The following is a 16,887-nucleotide window of genomic DNA, read 5'->3' on the forward strand; positions in this document are numbered from 1 at the left end:
ACACCTGTCTGGAGTTGTTCAGTTCATCATTGCTTCCTTGGTGACAGTTTGACAGGAGAGAAAAAGATCATGTGAATGCATCACTGGTCGAGTGGCATCCCTTCAGTTTAACTGTTACGTGGGCTGAGCCCATGAAGGTCTCAGATCCAATTATGTCCACAGAAGTCTTTCTGGAAGACTTCTCTGTTTTTTTCTTCCCTGCAAACATTAGAAACATTCCCTGCACTATTACAAACAATGAGAGGAAATTACCACATATTATGACAGTTCTTATTTCCCAAAAGCCTCATGGGCAGGCCTGATTCTTTCTAGCTTGATGCAAATGCATACTTCCACTTAAATAAACAATGACACGGGCTGAAAGAATGAAGCCTGAGAAATGAAGTCTAAGTGACCTGTCAGAGTCACATGCCCTGACCTGCCAGTATTGCTCTTTCTATTTCCTTGCCTCAGCCTTGCTTTACCGAAGCAAGGCAGCAGCAATTACTGATGGTATTTCTTAATTTTAAGGAGTAAGTTACTGTTTCAGCTTCCTGATAATCTTTTAACTCCAGCTCTGCCTAAATTATTTCCTTGTCATCAGACAATTGCAGTTCTAAAGAACAGTGTTTACTGTAGAAGGAATTTCCAGCACAAATGGCCTGATAGCAGGTTGCATGCAGGCGCCCTTGATGTCTGCCATGAGAATTCAAGGAGCATAAGGAAATGAGTCAGCTTAGATTTTTCTGCGAGTATGGTGCGATTCAAAACCAAATACCTTTAAGGTATGAATAGCTGGAATGACAACCAACCATTTGGCAGAGATAAAAATGTCATTGAGGTGATTTTCCATGAAATTTTGCATTAGAGATAGGTAAGGTGGAGTATCTGAAGAAAAATCACCAGTGTAATTGCTCTGATAGCTCTAGACCTTTAGAACACATCTACAGGAAGCAGGTTTTAACTTAAGTTTCTATGCTAAGGAAACGGTCAGAAATATGTAGAAATTACTGGACTTTAAGGCTTTATTTGCCTTTGCTAACACATAGTATCTAAATCAAAGTTTGAAATGTTAATACTCAGTTAAATAGAGGTAAGTACTGAAACACACAAAAAGAATGTTCTTTTCTGACCAATAGCACACGTGGTGAACTGGCAATTCTATGGTTTGATTTTAGTATACAAATATTTCTTTTTAACAGCATTAAAAATTCTGGTTGCAAGCAGTTCGGAGATGAGAAGCGTCCTGTATTGCTGACTTACCTCATTGCCCTCAACAGTCTGTGTATTACTTCATATGCCATACTTACTGTTCTGTCCCAGTGCACTGGAAAAGCCTTCCCCTTCTCCCTGGTGTGCAGGGGTGTACAGCTGCCTGTACTCTTCTGTCCTTGTTACCTGGATTGCTGAATTCTGCTGTTGCTGAGTTGTTGCTGGTTATTTTTTGTTTGTTTGTTTTTTAAACAGAAAAGAATCCTCACTAAAAAAGTAAGTTTAAGAGGAGTCTTTTGGGTGCCTTTAAGCAGAAGCATAATCACAGTGGGTGCCTATATTAACCCAAACGTATGAAGTGTTTTATCATTGCATAATTCTGGGGATTCTGTGATGTTCCCTATGTGTGTGCTTGTGTTGGTGTTTTTGTTGTTTTGTTTTGTTTTGTTTTTAAACAGCCACCTGAAGCTGAATAGCTGATAATTATAAGCAGCTCTGTGTAATTTCTTCTTATCAGAGAGGCAGGGTAGAGTTACAGTTTCTAAGGGTTAGGTGAACATGAATTTTTGCAGTGAAGCTTCGCTACTTTACTTCTGCTGTGCTGAGCAGGTACTAAGAGAGATTTAATATTTAGAAGGATGTTCCTAGATGAGAGAACATTTGACTAACAGACGCAGGAAAAAACCTTTCAATTAGTACAAAAATTTATTTTTTATGCATTCAGCTCAAATACATGTGATTAAATGTCTTTGACCATAGCAAATGAGTTTTCCAGTATATACCTTAAGTTTTAGCCCACAGAGGATTTTCATAATTAAATTTGAAACCCCAGAAAATTAAAAGCATTGAAGTCACTAACAGTGTCAAGTACAGTGCCTTAAAAGGGGTTAAGAGTGTAATAGTCTATAAAATGGACCCTTAACTTGCACGTAATGTAAGATTAAGTAAATTGAACGATGAAACATTTTTGTTTCATGAATTGATCACAAGTTTAACACATTACATGTTTACTTTTGTATGAGCACTGTTACCAGTCTTGTTTCTACATTCATCACTAAGATTGAAGTCTTGGGTAACATGGTTGGAAGTGGTTCTCCAGTTTAGTTCCCTAAACATTTTCCATCTCCTCAATTTCTGTTCTCAAGCTACTGGAAAACATGGGCGAATGTGGCTGTGTCTTGTCCTAACAGTCAACTGTACAGCTGACAGCATTAGCTACACTGTTACATAACCGTTATGGTGGGGCTGGAAATGGCATTGAAAAACCCAAACCCAGTGTTGTAAGCATACAAATTTGAACCTGTGTTTAGTAGATATGATGTAGAGATTTTAAAACAGATCTAACCAAGGGAATAGCCAGGCTATGTGATCACCTTGGTGAAGCTGAAACTCAGCATACGACACTTCTGGTCGTGCTGACACCCTCAACCGCCAGGTTCAGCAGGCAGGACAAATTTTTCCCCTACTCTACAGAATTTCCTGTACAGGATCTTTTGCCAGATGAACTGGCAGACACTGATACCCTGCAGGCTCAGAGAAAAGGTGTAGCAGACTTAGCAAGATAATTATCCACAGCTATCACCTCCCCTGTCTTCCACAGAGGAACCGAGTCAACTCCGACAAACGTTAATACAAATGCTAGCGCTTAAAAGGTGAACGTGCCACCAGTGCACTGCAATTCACAGATTACTTAAGAGTCTTATTGAGAACTTGAGCACTTAATTATTGCAGTTTTCTCTGGCTTTCGAATCTTGTTTCTCTTTCAGTAGATGGTCTCAGCCATGGACGTGCTGTTTAAGGATCTGTTTTCAGCAGGTAAAGTGATAGGTCTGCCACTGTACTGAGAACTTCAGAGTCAGCGTCCTTCAAGGTCAGATTCTGAATCTGTTGACTTGAAAGACAAAATCTACTGCAACTGCCAGCCTCCTCATAACCAATGCTGTTGTGCATGCACAAAATGGCTACAATTCGGTTTGCTTTTAAAATTCATTCCAAGTTGCATAGAAAGGCAGGCCAAGACACTGAGTCAATGGACAAAGCTTTTCACACTATTCTTTCACTGAAGACAGGAAGATGAAGGAAAGTAACCTACGGCACCAGTGGCTGTCTCTCATCATTTCTGTGAGAGCACTCTTGGCTAACAGCACGCGCTGACACCGTTGTTAAGGAAGTCCATACCAATCTGTAGTCTTCAGCTTTTATCCTTTATTACATACACAGCAAAGAAGGCAGCATTAGACACACGCATGGTGTGTTACATCCATTCCATCCACAGCACGCATGCGCACACGCAAACAAACAGCCTTTAAAAAAGTGTCTGTGATAAGGAACATATTATAAAGGTTGTGATCTTTATCTCTAAGCCCCTGAGCTTTTCCTTATGGTTAGGTGAAAAGGCAATGAATAAGTCTTTCCTTGCTCTCTAAGTGCTTTGTGCAACTCTGTCCATAGAGGTCATAAACAAGTCTTTTTGGGAGAAGCTACGCGAGTCTCACTCCCATAGTCTCAGTCTCTTATTGTCATTTTTGCACCAAGTTTCCAGTTGTGTTTAGTTGTCATACTCAGCTAATATAGCTCTTGCTCCTGCGGTTAAAGTTATGATCAGTTCTGCAGACCACAAATGAAATGCAATCCCCATTCGTTCAAGATGTCATCTTGGTGAGACGGTGGGACTAGAGAAGTTACCAGAATTTCGTGGGGACTGAAGAGGCACAGATGGAGAACTGGGAGACAGTTTTCTTGGGCTGCATAGATCACCGTTATGCAACTTCCACAGAAGTTCTTCATTTTCCATTGACAAACGTTTGTTGACTTTAGATTCTTTCTCTAAGGACTCCTGTAAAACAGCTTGCTCAGTAGAAAGTTGCCTGCAAAAGACAGATTTACATCAGAGCATGCCACAGAGTTGGTTTTGGTATTCGTTGTTCAAGAATAGTTTGAACTTGCATAAAACTGCTTTGCTTACAACTGAATTACTTCCTTAGGATGAGAATGAAATGAGGATTTATCACGTTTGCAGCCCTGTGGGATTTACATTTGTAGCTTGGAAAAGCAGGAGAAAGTTCCAATAAGGAGTATTCCTGAAGGCCAGTAAATTTGGCCAGAAAAAGTACCTGAAAAGTGAGACTTGTTCCACTAACAATGACATCTTCAGTGGCCATGCTCAAGCCTTGGGCTCTTGGAGCAGGCTCAGCTCTATGCAGAAGCTCAAACAAAAAAGGTTTTCCTATTCATTCCAGTAGCATTTAAAGTTAGGAGAACCTCAGACTCATTTTATTCATGCTAAATATTGCTGTCGTTGTAACTAAAACATACTCGTCTTTTCACTGATCTATCTTGGGCACAAATCACTCAACTGAAGCAGTTAAAAGTTGAGTCAGGTTTAACTGAGAGGTCAGTAGTACTTGGTGAGCCTGCAGCAATCTGCTCTAAGGTGGAATTTTCTGAGATGCTTCTTCTCCCTGAAATGTTGCTTTAGAGTGCTTTGATGAGCCTTACTTTACAGTCTCTTCCTGTTTGGTTTTCTACAGAAGAATGTACAGCTATAAAGACAGAAGTGGAAAAGGAAAGATTTCTTCTACAGAAAACTACATAAACCTAGACTCTGATGTTTACACGTTTTTCTTTCTTGTTACAGGAACATCCTGCCCAGGTTAGTGAGAATATCTTAAAAGTTCTCAGATATTTTTCACCTTGAAAGTTCCATGTGCTTGTCCATCCGAGCTTTTAATTCTTCGTTTTCCTGCTGAACCTTCTTTAATTTATCCATTAGGATGGTGTTGTTTTCCACCTTAGAATAAAAGGTCACAGTTTAAAATAAAAGTGACACACATGCACGCAAGATACCAACATTCTTAGCACAGAGTTTACAGACCTTGTTACAATAAAGAGAAAAACGGGCAGAATGACTTTTGAGTAAGAGGAGACTGACCTGCTCTCATGGCTTAATATTCTGAAATAGTCAAACAGGTCTACTTACCTTACTCTTGTGTAACACTGGCATTGTGCCACTTTTGCTGATGAGATGGCAGAAGAGAAGCTGGATAAGGTCTGTGCTACTCGACTAGCAGATTCTAGTAACTTTTGTGAGTTACAGGCAGCAGTTCTGTAAGCTGCTGCAGACTGGAGGCTGCCTGAAGTACCGTGCTAAAGCAAGAAATGGAAGAGGTTCCCCTTTGTACACACCTCTCCCTGCTACTCTCCTGATTTTACTCCATTGCTGCAAGGTGTTACCAGTAGTTATGGAAAAAAATAATTTCCAAATGGTTGTACGTTCCAAAGGCTTCTCTGCTGTGACAGACTTCTGTCAGAAAGAGGAGGGCTGACAAGTAACGTTCTGGTTGTAGATCAATGGTACGGTGCAACATGTGATGTTGTGCAACACTCAACAAATAACATGAATGCATTCCCTTGGATACAAACCCTTCTGTATTTTCTCATTAAAATATTGCTCAACCTATTATTACAACTCCACCCAGGACAAGGCCACAAATTAGATATGCCAAATAATGTTAAGTTCTGCCCCCAGAATTGCTGTTTCATGTAAAATTATGCATGGGTTGGGAACAAATCCACACAGCTGAACAAATACTTTAAACCTGACAAGTGTTTGATCTGAGCTAGTCAACTCCAGATGAAAATATGATCTCTTCTTGTTTAATTAATGCAGCTACCATGTTAAGGTTTTCCTAACAGTGCAGTCTGTCTTCCATAATACTTGAGTCAATGTGAACAGGTGAGGTTTTGCTTAGGAGATGGGGTAAAAGAGAGGAGAAGATGTAGAAGAGGCTCTCAGATAGCTCCATACTAACTTGCTATAGTTTGTGCAACTCAGTAGCTGTCTTAAGAGATAGAAAGACCACTTACAGCATTCTGTTCCCCCTCGCTGCAGCCCAACACAAACAAAATTGTACCTGCAGTGGGAATGCACCCCATAACTTTTGCTAGAGAAACAGTCCAAAATTGCCAGACCACAAGGGAAACCCACCAGTTTGTCCATCTTCATTAACTTTACATCTTGCTGATGGAGTTTCTCATTCTTGATCTCCAGCACTGCTTTCAAACTTTCCAGCTCCTGTTCCAGATACATGATCTGCGGGTTTTTCTGAAAGATTTCCACAGAGTTTGCTTATTACCTTAATTTCATGGATGATTTAAGTGTTTCCCTGCTATTTAAGAAAGAGCAAGAAAATAAAGACCATAATGACAGTTCTTTGTTCTAGGTGAAATCAAGTTTGACAGCTTTGCATAAGAAAAAGATCTGGTAGTGCTTTCTCTGATTTTCTTTGTTCTTCTTCATTTTAAATCAAGAGTTGCAGTTTCCCTTAGCAGGTGTTCAGAACAGACTTTGTACACATGTGAAAAATCCTCATGAGTCAGAGGATGGCACTGAGGCTGTCACAGCCCAACCTGTTCTGTGAGAGTGCTGAAAGGCTCCCTTTAAGGCGAGGAGTTCCAAAATTTATTCTGCATTACTCAGAACCCATCCCAGGAGATAATGAGAGTAAACACTTGAAGAGTTTTTCAGGTGCTGGAACGGTTCAAAAAACACACAAGCTTATAAAGCCATGCATTTGGCTGTAGCTCGTTTTCATTGTTTTCTACCTGAAGGTACATAGTTCATAAGAAGAAATTCAACATTTTTCATTTTACATTATTCCAGAAGGCCTGGCAATGCAATTGCATTTAAAAGTCCTGCACTGTTTTGTGTTTGTGACTTATCTACAGTACAGTACATAAGACTTGGCTTTTTTTGGGGGGTGGGAGGAAGAGTGGGGACAGACAGTCTGTTTTTTTCAGAGATGTCTCTTCCAGAGTAAGGAAGCATTCAAGCACTGCAGAGTAAATCGCATTCTTAATATTTCAAAGGCAAAGAAATAACGAGGAGAAACAAAGTTCATTTCAAGATAGTATGAATGGAAAACAGACAGAAGTTAATCAGTGACTGAGTCTATCTTTAAAAACAAACAATTTCTCTTGGCACGTTTTGGTGGAAAGCTGAGGTACCGTGATGAGTACAGCAGCCGAAGGTATGCAGGAGATGCCTGCAGTTTTGTGGGATGCAGTCCACAGTACGTGTCAGAGCCCTGTGCAGGAATTAAGTACAGAACCACCACACTTCACAGTAACACAAGGGCCTGATCCAGTCTGTGTCTGTTCTGCCTGCTCTCCTGTCCTCCTCTCTTGCCTACTCATAGCAGAACACCAAGCCAGATAAAAAAATCTGAAAAGAGCCAGATAAGGTTTTAGCAAAAAAAACATAGGAATATCAAGTGATGCTACTTAAATACTACTGGAAGGCTACGCATACGCTCTATCGTCAGAGGGCAAACAGAAGTTCTAGTAGTGCAGCATGTGTGTTTACTAGGGAAGAATATGCTAAATCAAACCATTATCTTTCCATACAGAAGCCTGAAGCTTATGAAGCTTATCTGTCAGGATGCAAAGCGTATTTGCAACTATGTAAAATCACTTAACTATTGCTCTAAAATAACATCTGAGCACAGCTAAGCACAGTGTTCTCTTTGGTATCACCTCTCCCAAACACAGCAACACTGTGTTCTTGCATTCTTCTTGCAGCTCTACCCTACCACTAGAATAAATAACAAGAGAAAAAAAAAATGGTCCAGTGAGAATTAGAGCTGCTTCTAGTTGCTAACCCTGCACTTTTGCACACAAAGCAGACTTTTTTTTCTGGCTTTTTCCCCTCCCAAAGCTCTCTATGTTTATGTTTGGTTTTCCATCCTCAAGGCTCCCTGTAGCCGGGCCAAAGGTCACGTTACTGGAGTTTTGCCCTACTGTTCTCTGGTCTTTCTCTGCCCCCCTCTCCTGACCCTGAGCTCTATTACTCTTTATGTTTTTCTCCAAGCGTGTATCTGTTGCTCTTTAAGCTTATTTGAGTGTTTGACCAAGTCAAAAACAGGATGAATACTAAACGACACAAAGTAGCTGAGGCATATAAATCAACTGTGTCCAAACCAACTGTAATCAACAGACTGTCCTAACAGGTAGAACAGACTGACACTTGCAAGTCCACCCATTTAGAGTAGCAAAACTGACAAAAATCTGAGGATCTGCCACTAACAATTCTAAACGTTTGTTTTTAAGCACGGAGTTTCTCTTTGTCAGACATTACTGCAGGTCACACTGAAAATAAACTAGAAAATAAACATGTCTGTTTCCAGCCATCTCCAAATGCATGAAAAACTTCTCTCAAAGCACATTTCTAATCCCAGGAGCATCATAGATGACAACAGCCTTGGGAGAAAGGTGAGAATGGAAATTTTATCTAAAGGATACATCAGAAACAAGCACAGGTCACAAGTTCATTCAAGACTCAAGTACAAGAAGTGAATTTTGTAGCAGTGATACAAGACAGCCTACACACCATCATGGTGCTGGTTGAGCATTTATCAGCTTGCTTCTCGTCAGTTATGATACACCTGCATACACTCAGATCTCAAGATTCACTTAGGCTTTAACTTACACACTCAATAGATTTATAACAGTGAAGTTAATAACATTGTACTGCTTGACAGAAACTTCTGGTAGGCAATCCGTTTACATACAATATTAATTGTATCGGAGCTCTCCATCAGATTCGATTACACACCTTTCATATCATGCAATAAAATAAACCCGAGCATAAAAGTTCTGCCTGTCTGCTTTACTTTTGGAGATCTGGACTTACAAGACTGGCTTTTTCTTTGGCTGTTTGTTTTTGCTCTTCCAATTTCAGCTTCTCACTTAGAGCAATGTTTTCACATTTTAATTCATCAATTTTTTTCTGAAACGAAAAGACAGAGCACAGTAAGGCCAAGAATTCAATGCACATCTCCAAAACCCCATTTAAGTTTTAGATCTGCAATGACTCAACCCCCAAACGTACCTCTAGCAATTCCTGCTTCTCCTTAAAGGAGTCTTCAATTGACTTCCTTTCGGATTCATGGGCATTCTTGAGCTCTGCAACAAATGATTTTTGTAGATTTTTAATATATGATGATGACTTTTTTTTTTTTTAAGAAAGGACAAATAGCCAAAACACGAAAGCACAGATGCAGAGTCACTGCCAACATGGAAAGAACATTTATCACAAACCATCCCAAAGCCTATACAAACTATCAGATTTATCACCGCTTCAGATTTGTGGGTTGTCCTCTCACAAACACATTTCATTAGTTGGCAGCATCTCAAGTTTGAAAGCACTCATCTACATGCAACAAATGGATGAATTGAGCACAGATCCACATCCAACAAAAGCTGAGCTTCTGAAGGGAATTAGAGGCAAAAAACACATCATGAGTCTCCCAGGCATTTATTGAAAAATATTTCCTTCCCCACTTTGGAAATATCGTGCAGAAGAGCTCTTCAGTTATGCTGGAAATGCCTTTAAGGAGACAAAAGGATCATTGGAAATTTGCTTGTCAGGTGGAGTCAAAGGGAGGATGGAAACAGTCACCTCTTAAATCATCTAGGCACCATGCAATGTCAATCTGAACACACCTCTTCCTAGAAAAAACTCCTCTCTTCTAAACAATGCATAATATTTCTCAACTTGAGAAACATTCCCACATCAATCTGGACGCCACCCAACCCTACCAACGTTCATCTCAATTTGGAGGTGCTTCTTACAGAACTGCGGGGGTGGTAGGGAAAGAGTTGCTCCTTTACCATGGCATTTTGAGGGCAGGCTGTAATTTAGACACATCTTTTAAAAGTCATCTTAAACTGTTTTGAAAGTGTCATTCAATCATGATGGAAGCACGGTTGTTTCTGTATATGAAATAGACTTGTTCAGATCCAAAAGGAGGAATTCAGCCAGCATTTGTAAGGATAGCTGACGAGCAAGAAGAAGGAAATGTACATATTCAGATTTAATGCATTTGAATATTTTTGTTTGTGACTAGCAGTACTACGTTGTATGGACTTGAATACAAAATACTTGCCCGAAAAAGAGGATTCATATTTCTTTTTCAGCTCCTCTACTTTTTCTGAGTGGCTGTTTTCAAGTTGCAGCTTTAAGTTTTCATGTGTGACATTTAAGTTGTCCACCTGCAATATGACAAGATGAGTTTTTCCCCTTAGTGTGACATTTTAACCCTTGCTTAAAGTATTGTTATGGTGGTTTTATGCTGTGCTTAAGTCTAGGTAGCACTTAACAGACGGTCACAGGAAAAGCTAAGCCACATACAACACTTAATAGATGAGAACAGTTTACAGACACCAACAGAATGTACGTGCCTCTCACACGCATGGAATTGCTGCAAAGCAGGTTCCCAAGCCAGGTGTGGTTTTATAAATCTTAAAACTCAAGCTGCTTCAAGTACTCGTAGAGCTCCAGATGTAACCAAAGCTTGCAGAATGCTGAATTTCTACCATGTTAAAACACAACCTTAAGGCTTGGCCAGCTTTGCATACTAACATTTTCTTTTGTAATTGCAATCAAGTAGAGTTTCACATTAGATAAAATATATTCCTTAATAGCCAAAATAAATAAACAAGTAAATAAATAAAGATTCCTCAAGGGCTCACTTGTAGCAGAAAACAATTGTTGAAGAATATTCCTACTCCAAATACCACAAACCTGCTCCTGGAGCTGCGCTTTGTACTTCTCAGCTTCTTCAATGCAGATACTTTGGAGCTTCTCACATTCTGCGGTGTAAAACTGCTTGAGCCTCTCCTCCAGTTCAGCTAAATCGCTGTGATGCTGCTCATTTAATTTCTGCAGGAATCCTTCATAGGTAGCTTGCAGTTCATTCCTGTCTCTCTCCAATTTCTCACAAGCTGCAGAAGTTGTTACTGGAGAAGGCAAAATTAAAAAAAAAAAAAAAAGTCATCTGGTCAAGTTCATTGCTAAGTTCACAGCCCCATTACAGGTACTGAGGATGGAAATATGCCTGCTTAGGAACAGAGGCATACAAAGACAAGTATCATTTATCCATGAAACCAGTGCCACCTCCAAAGACACAAGAAAAGGCCCTTGCAAAAATACTGAATACATTGTGTCTTATGTTAAGAATTAATTCAATCTAGTTAAATCAGGAACCCTCACATAAAGCACAAACGTGACAGTTTGTCATGACATAGAAGAATGAATGTCTCACTGGAGATACTGGAGTGCTCTAATAAAAAAATTAATTGGATTTGCTACTTCACCTAATTTGATCCCATTTCAGGAGCTATTTGTCAGAGTACTTCACTTTCTGATGTATAAACCACTTAGCTAAATTGGAATGTCTTAACATCCTGAAGGCCATCCATCCAGCATGCTACCATGCTCAACTACAGAGCACTGAGGCAACTGCACAGACTGTCCTAAGCAGAGTAATACAGAAGCACCAATCTGAAACATACTGCTAACTGCGTGCACCAAATAGGTTTAAATATGCAAGACAGAGAGCAGTTCAGGCCCGGGGCAGCACGTTAAGGAAGCAAACAACAGAATACTTTCCAGCCTCTCCATACATTTTTATTAACAAAGGTAAGTAGAGGAAACTGCTTAGGTTTGTCTCTCTATATTTACTGAGCTGATTAAAAGGCAAAACAGAAACTTGTGCTTTAGAGTTTGAAATTTAGCACTTACACCTCCCAGCAAAGGTGCTGGAACAGAAAGAATCCCTTTTCTGCTGATAATGTGACTGGAACAAACCCCTCGTGCAGCTGCACGCAGGGGCTGGAAGCAAGGTGAAACAGGACTGCTATTAGAAGCACGAGGTCACTGACCTCAAGCACGAGCACTTCTGTGCAGCATTTATCACTTGTGTTTAAAATAAATTTTAAAATTAATCAGATGAGTATCTCCTTAAGAGAAAAATCAACCAGAACGTTAACATGATCTTAAATGAAATGCAGGAGAGTTAATGTGCACACTCACTTCATAGCAGCTTGGCACACTGCCCAAACAACATAAACTCTGTGGAAGCATTAGAAGATTCAAGAATTTTGGTGCAGGCATTACAGGAAATTCTTATCATAGCTTTGTTTGGGCACTAAGATACATGGATCGTAGGTCTTCAAGGGCTGAGTCCCAAACCAGTCCCGGCTTTAGCTGTCCTGAAAGCAGCCTGCTTGAAGTTGGGCATGTGTCAGTTTTGCCCTCTGCTACAGCTCAGCAAAAGCAAGAGAATAAATGAATGGTACCTGCACTCCTTTAAGGAGAATGCAGCAAAGTCCTGGCGCTACTGCGATCAATTGGTGCGTTCACTTGAAGTGTAGGAGAAAGCTGTATTGCATGGAGATCTCTTTGCATCTGTATCTACTTGAATTACTGGTGCCTTTTTGTTGCAAGTTTTTGTTTTAGAAACCAACCAACCAACCCCACAAGAACCCAGCTGCTTCAGCTTTGTGCAAGTGTTCTGTTGTAAAGCTCTGCTGAGCAGGACAGCACTAAGGCAAGCTGTTCATCCTGCCATTGGCAATGATGCAATGAAAAGCTCAACACAAACACATCACAACTTTCACTCATGATTTCACAGCTTTTTTTCTTTCCTTATCTTAATTCTTTCTATGAATGACAGTCATAAACAGATTCCTTTCAGGAAGGGAAGGAGAAAAAAAAAATGAGCAAACTCCTACCACATCACACCGACAAAGTTACTGACTGTGCATGCTTTGCATTTTCATGCTTTTGGGGAAAAAGAAATGTCATAGATATGGGACATTATTTGTAATGCAAAGAAACAGGGAGAGAACCAAAAGGAAACATCACTCAACCAGCAACACGCAGAACGGATCTGGCCATTTACCACTGAGTCATGGCAGCACAGAGGCAAGCAGCTCACATGCCTCATTTAAAGTAATTGTAGTGAACTGCTTCAGATGATCCACTTCCTCTAAAAATGGAGTCATCTGATTCGACTTATAAGGCCAGAGCCACTGCTTTGCCTCTGGTGAGCTAAACGAATTTGCTGCCTCACTTTGCCTTGTCTTTAAATGTCAGCACAGAGATCTTCAGATGACGCAAAACATTTCAGAAAAAAATCAAACAGCAAACCCTGCCTTTGTCAAAGAGAACAGCCACATCAGGTCTTGTTCAGCCAGTCTGCAATCCAGATTTATATGAAGACTCATGTTATGAAGACAAACAAAACTAACTTTTAAAGTCTGCCCCGGCAGTTGGAAGTTGCCTTGAAGGTACGTCCTGGCCTTCGCACAGCCCTGCAGACAGCATGTCCTGCTGCACTCTTGCCATGCAGGCAGGGAGCAAAACCACCAGTGGGCTCCCAAGTACCACGAGCGTGCAGTGAACTGCATGTGAAGTTCCAGCAAAAGCTCCAACTGAACAACTGTTCTGCAATTATGAGAAGCCCTCTAAACAACGATGGTCTGTCCCCTTGCTCAAGACTCAAGTGCCTGCTGCATTGTGCACAGCTCTGTTCATCTCCACACTCAGTAATACAATTTATGACTGCACATTGCCTTGTTTTAAGAAAGGGACAGGCCATGCAAGAGGCAATCGATCCCTTCGCTGGGCCACTTATGCACAGCAGGGAATACTGCAAAACTTCTGACTGACTTTGATAACTCAATGTAAGAATTCTCTCCCAGAGCTGGTGTTTAATTTTGTGAAAAAAAAATTGCAACTAGAACTTGCACACTTCTAGAAGCACATAAAACTCCATTTCAACTTCTCATGAACTTCAGAGACATTCTGAAGTATATGCTTGTTTTTCATACGTTCCTCTGCCTTCTTATAGAGCTTCCCTTCATAGTTCCACATCTTCCTTAGGCCACTCATTACAAAATAAGACCACAGACTTTGAGCAAAGAGCAACAGGAGATGCAAATGGTCTGCCAGCATTTGAAAGACAAATAAAGTCAGTAAATCAAGCAGGGTTTACTTCATTACTAATATAGCAAATCCATTCTTTTTTTCTGCACTTGGTTGTCCCAGTGAATGATCCAAGACAAACCATCACCCCTGCATTATAACAGCACAGAACAAGATTATTTCATATTTCTATGCTTCTAACCCCTGTTTATTACACAGCACAATAAGAATGTGTTCTTTTGGGCAGAACCACCACCACCTCTGGTAATCACAGGAAGTTTCTGAAATTCGGTAGCAGTGTACCTTGTGATCAGAAATGCTGCTTTCAGCTTGTGAACTTAACACCTGTATGGAGATGTGAGCAGTGGCCACTTCCACCCCACGTGTCACTGCACAGCTCTGTGTGTGAGCTATCTGAACCCCAGCCTAGGGGACGTGGAAAGCGGGCACCAGCAGCACCTTTCTGCATGAGAAACCACAGCCACAGAGGTTGCCCTTTTTCATAGAATCCCAAAGAAATCTCTCTCACATTTCCAGCAAAAGCAGCCAAGGGGTAAGCCTTTACAATTGCACAGCATCTTTTTCTTACAAAATTTAGTTTGTTTTTAGTTTTACAAAATTTTAGTTTGTTTTACAATTCATCACAGTAAATTAATTCAGTCCTTATGGATCAAGTGCTTACATAAAAACATTTCTCAACTTACTCTACTCTCACTTAAAAGCCACCGTAACCACAGCTCAGAGGAAATAAAACAGCTTACCTAAATTGAATCACTCTGAAGCAAAAGTTATCTTCATAAAACTATCCAAGTCACTCCCTGGCCCAGCCATGTTTCATGAAACAAGAAGCCATGGGGCTGTCTGACATTCTGAAGCAGAGGTTGCTGAAGCAGCAAACTGGTGGCACTTTAATAGGTGTGGGGGATGTGAAATGAGGATCGTTGCCAGAGAACACCAAGCATTTAGCATGGTGCTGCATCACAGTGCATTTTATTGTTCTTACTTTATTAATCACATAGGAATATTTGTGCATATGTCCTGTTGACCAGCAGTTCTACTGGAGACAAGCAGGCTTCTTTCCTTCACTATATAAAGGTTTATTATTACAATCATCCAATAATTAATTTGCGTTTTTGGCAGATTCTTAGTATTGGAAATTCTTCCACCCAAGCACGCTTTCAGTTTATGACCAAGTTTCTCTGGGTGTTACCCATGGCACAGCGTCAAGCCAAGTTTTGGGCAAGCTGAAATGAGCCAGGTAAACCAAGAGAACGCTGTAGGGCACACAGAGGTGGGTAAGGCTGAACGCTCAGATGAAGTACGCAGGTGTCTGCTGAGAAGAAAGCTCCTATCCTTCAGTACTACAAATACCACCACAGTGTCAGCAGGCAGGCAAACGCATGGGAAGGAATGCTTCTCCCCCCAGATAACTGATGGAAACGTCCAGCTTCTGTTGAATGTTATTAAGAATTACCCAAACCTGGAAACCAAACCATATTTACTTCATCTGCCAGTAAAGAAACTGAACAAAAAAAAACCAATAGCCTTTATATCCCCACTTCCAAAGCACACCTTAAAGGTCATTTACTAATAAAAAATAGCACAGAAAATTACATGAAAGTATTTCTGAAGAAAATGCTGTTTATCAATTGCAATGCAGAGGAGTCCAGTGTAGCTGCACAGGATACATGCACATCCCTCCTGCCCACTAAAAAGACTCCTGGCTGCAGGTTCAAAGGGGCCAGCAGCCGCTGTGCCAGCCCTGCAGCACCACGGGCCTGGGCTGCAGCCAGCAGAGCTGCAGACTGAAATAATCCAGAGTCAAACTCACTGCAAGGAGCAGTTTCATGTCACTGTGGAAATATGCAGTTCTTGCTGCTTCTACTTACATAATTAAACAGGCAACTAGAAATGATTTCTATAGCAGCTTGTACCTTAATGAGCAGGGAAATTTAAGCGACAAGCAGCATTCGGATCTGCTCCGGGTTCCCAGGACCAAAGCAGTTACACTGAAATCTCCCCCGTTCAATCTCTGAGGCTGTGAATGGATCTGCCCCCCTCTGAAAAGCCCTTCCCCAACACCATCATGTCCAACCCCCCTCAGGGTGCATGGGGAATGCCCTCCATGCGTGCTCTAAAGACACCACAGCTGTCTAAGGGAGATCTTAGGGCAATGCAGCAATGCATGCTTCAATCAGCCCACACTGCTAACGCTCCATTTGCATGCTGTCATTAGACAAGAATGTATTTGAATAGGAAGTGTATTACGGAATTACAGAATTTTACAGCAAGCCAGTCAGTTTTACAAGGTAGATAAAGGAGCCTGGGAACATACACAATTAAATTTCAAAAAGGCAGAAACCAAGGACTCGACACTGCAAGGTGTGAGCAGCAGCAGATTCTGTGCTCCTCTCAAACTTGGCCATATCCTGCACGCAGCCTACATGGAGCTTGACACACCTGGTTCCTCTTCCTAGATGGCCTAATCCCAGACTGTGAACAACATGCCTTACAAACACGTCAGCCTGGGACTCTGTGAGACCTGTAGTGTCTGTACAACCAAAGAAGATTCAAATGTCAGCCTGTGCCTAACTGACACCATCAATCAAAATTCTCAGAGCTTACCTCAAATAGCCTATGGGAACCTCAAGTACAGCTGTACACATTTAACAGTGGAAACACAAGCTGATTAGCAGGTGTGTATTTAAACAGGTTACTGTCAGCTAAAGCTAACACTGCAAGAATGTTTTTGCAAAGCTGGTCAACAAGTGAGGGCCAGCTGGCTTTTTTATTTATCTACTTTAAACAAACCTTATTCAAGCCAGGTAGAACTGAAGACGTGTCCAGTTTTGCAGTACTGCAGTTAATACATTCCCATCCCATGCTAAGAGATACAGATAGTCTATATGCATGATGGAGTTAAGACA

The 16,887-nt window shown here is 40.9% G+C and overlaps 1 protein-coding gene across 10 annotated transcripts in view; it reads right to left on the reverse strand.

Moving 5' to 3' along the window:
• Nucleotides 1-3,376: 3,376 nt before the first annotated feature.
• Nucleotides 3,377-16,887, reverse strand: part of MTUS1 (microtubule associated scaffold protein 1) — a 111,582-nt gene continuing 98,071 nt past the window's right edge. For all 10 annotated transcript variants that reach the window (XM_052682053.1, XM_052682055.1, XM_052682051.1 and 7 more), the window contains 7 exons: nt 10,775-10,989; nt 10,137-10,242; nt 9,080-9,153; nt 8,882-8,977; nt 6,179-6,295; nt 4,884-4,981; nt 3,377-4,058 (listed from right to left, as the gene is read on the reverse strand). In XM_052682053.1, coding sequence (XP_052538013.1) covers nt 3,842-4,058; nt 4,884-4,981; nt 6,179-6,295; nt 8,882-8,977; nt 9,080-9,153; nt 10,137-10,242; nt 10,775-10,989 — 923 coding nt within the window. In that variant the 3' untranslated portion in view covers nt 3,377-3,841. The remainder of the gene's footprint in view (nt 4,059-4,883; nt 4,982-6,178; nt 6,296-8,881; nt 8,978-9,079; nt 9,154-10,136; nt 10,243-10,774; nt 10,990-16,887) is intronic.

The sequence above is a fragment of the Tympanuchus pallidicinctus genome, unplaced genomic scaffold (assembly GCF_026119805.1).
Source record: "Tympanuchus pallidicinctus isolate F22 unplaced genomic scaffold, pur_lepc_1.0 scaffold2, whole genome shotgun sequence".
NCBI classification, from domain to species: domain Eukaryota; kingdom Metazoa; phylum Chordata; class Aves; order Galliformes; family Phasianidae; genus Tympanuchus; species Tympanuchus pallidicinctus.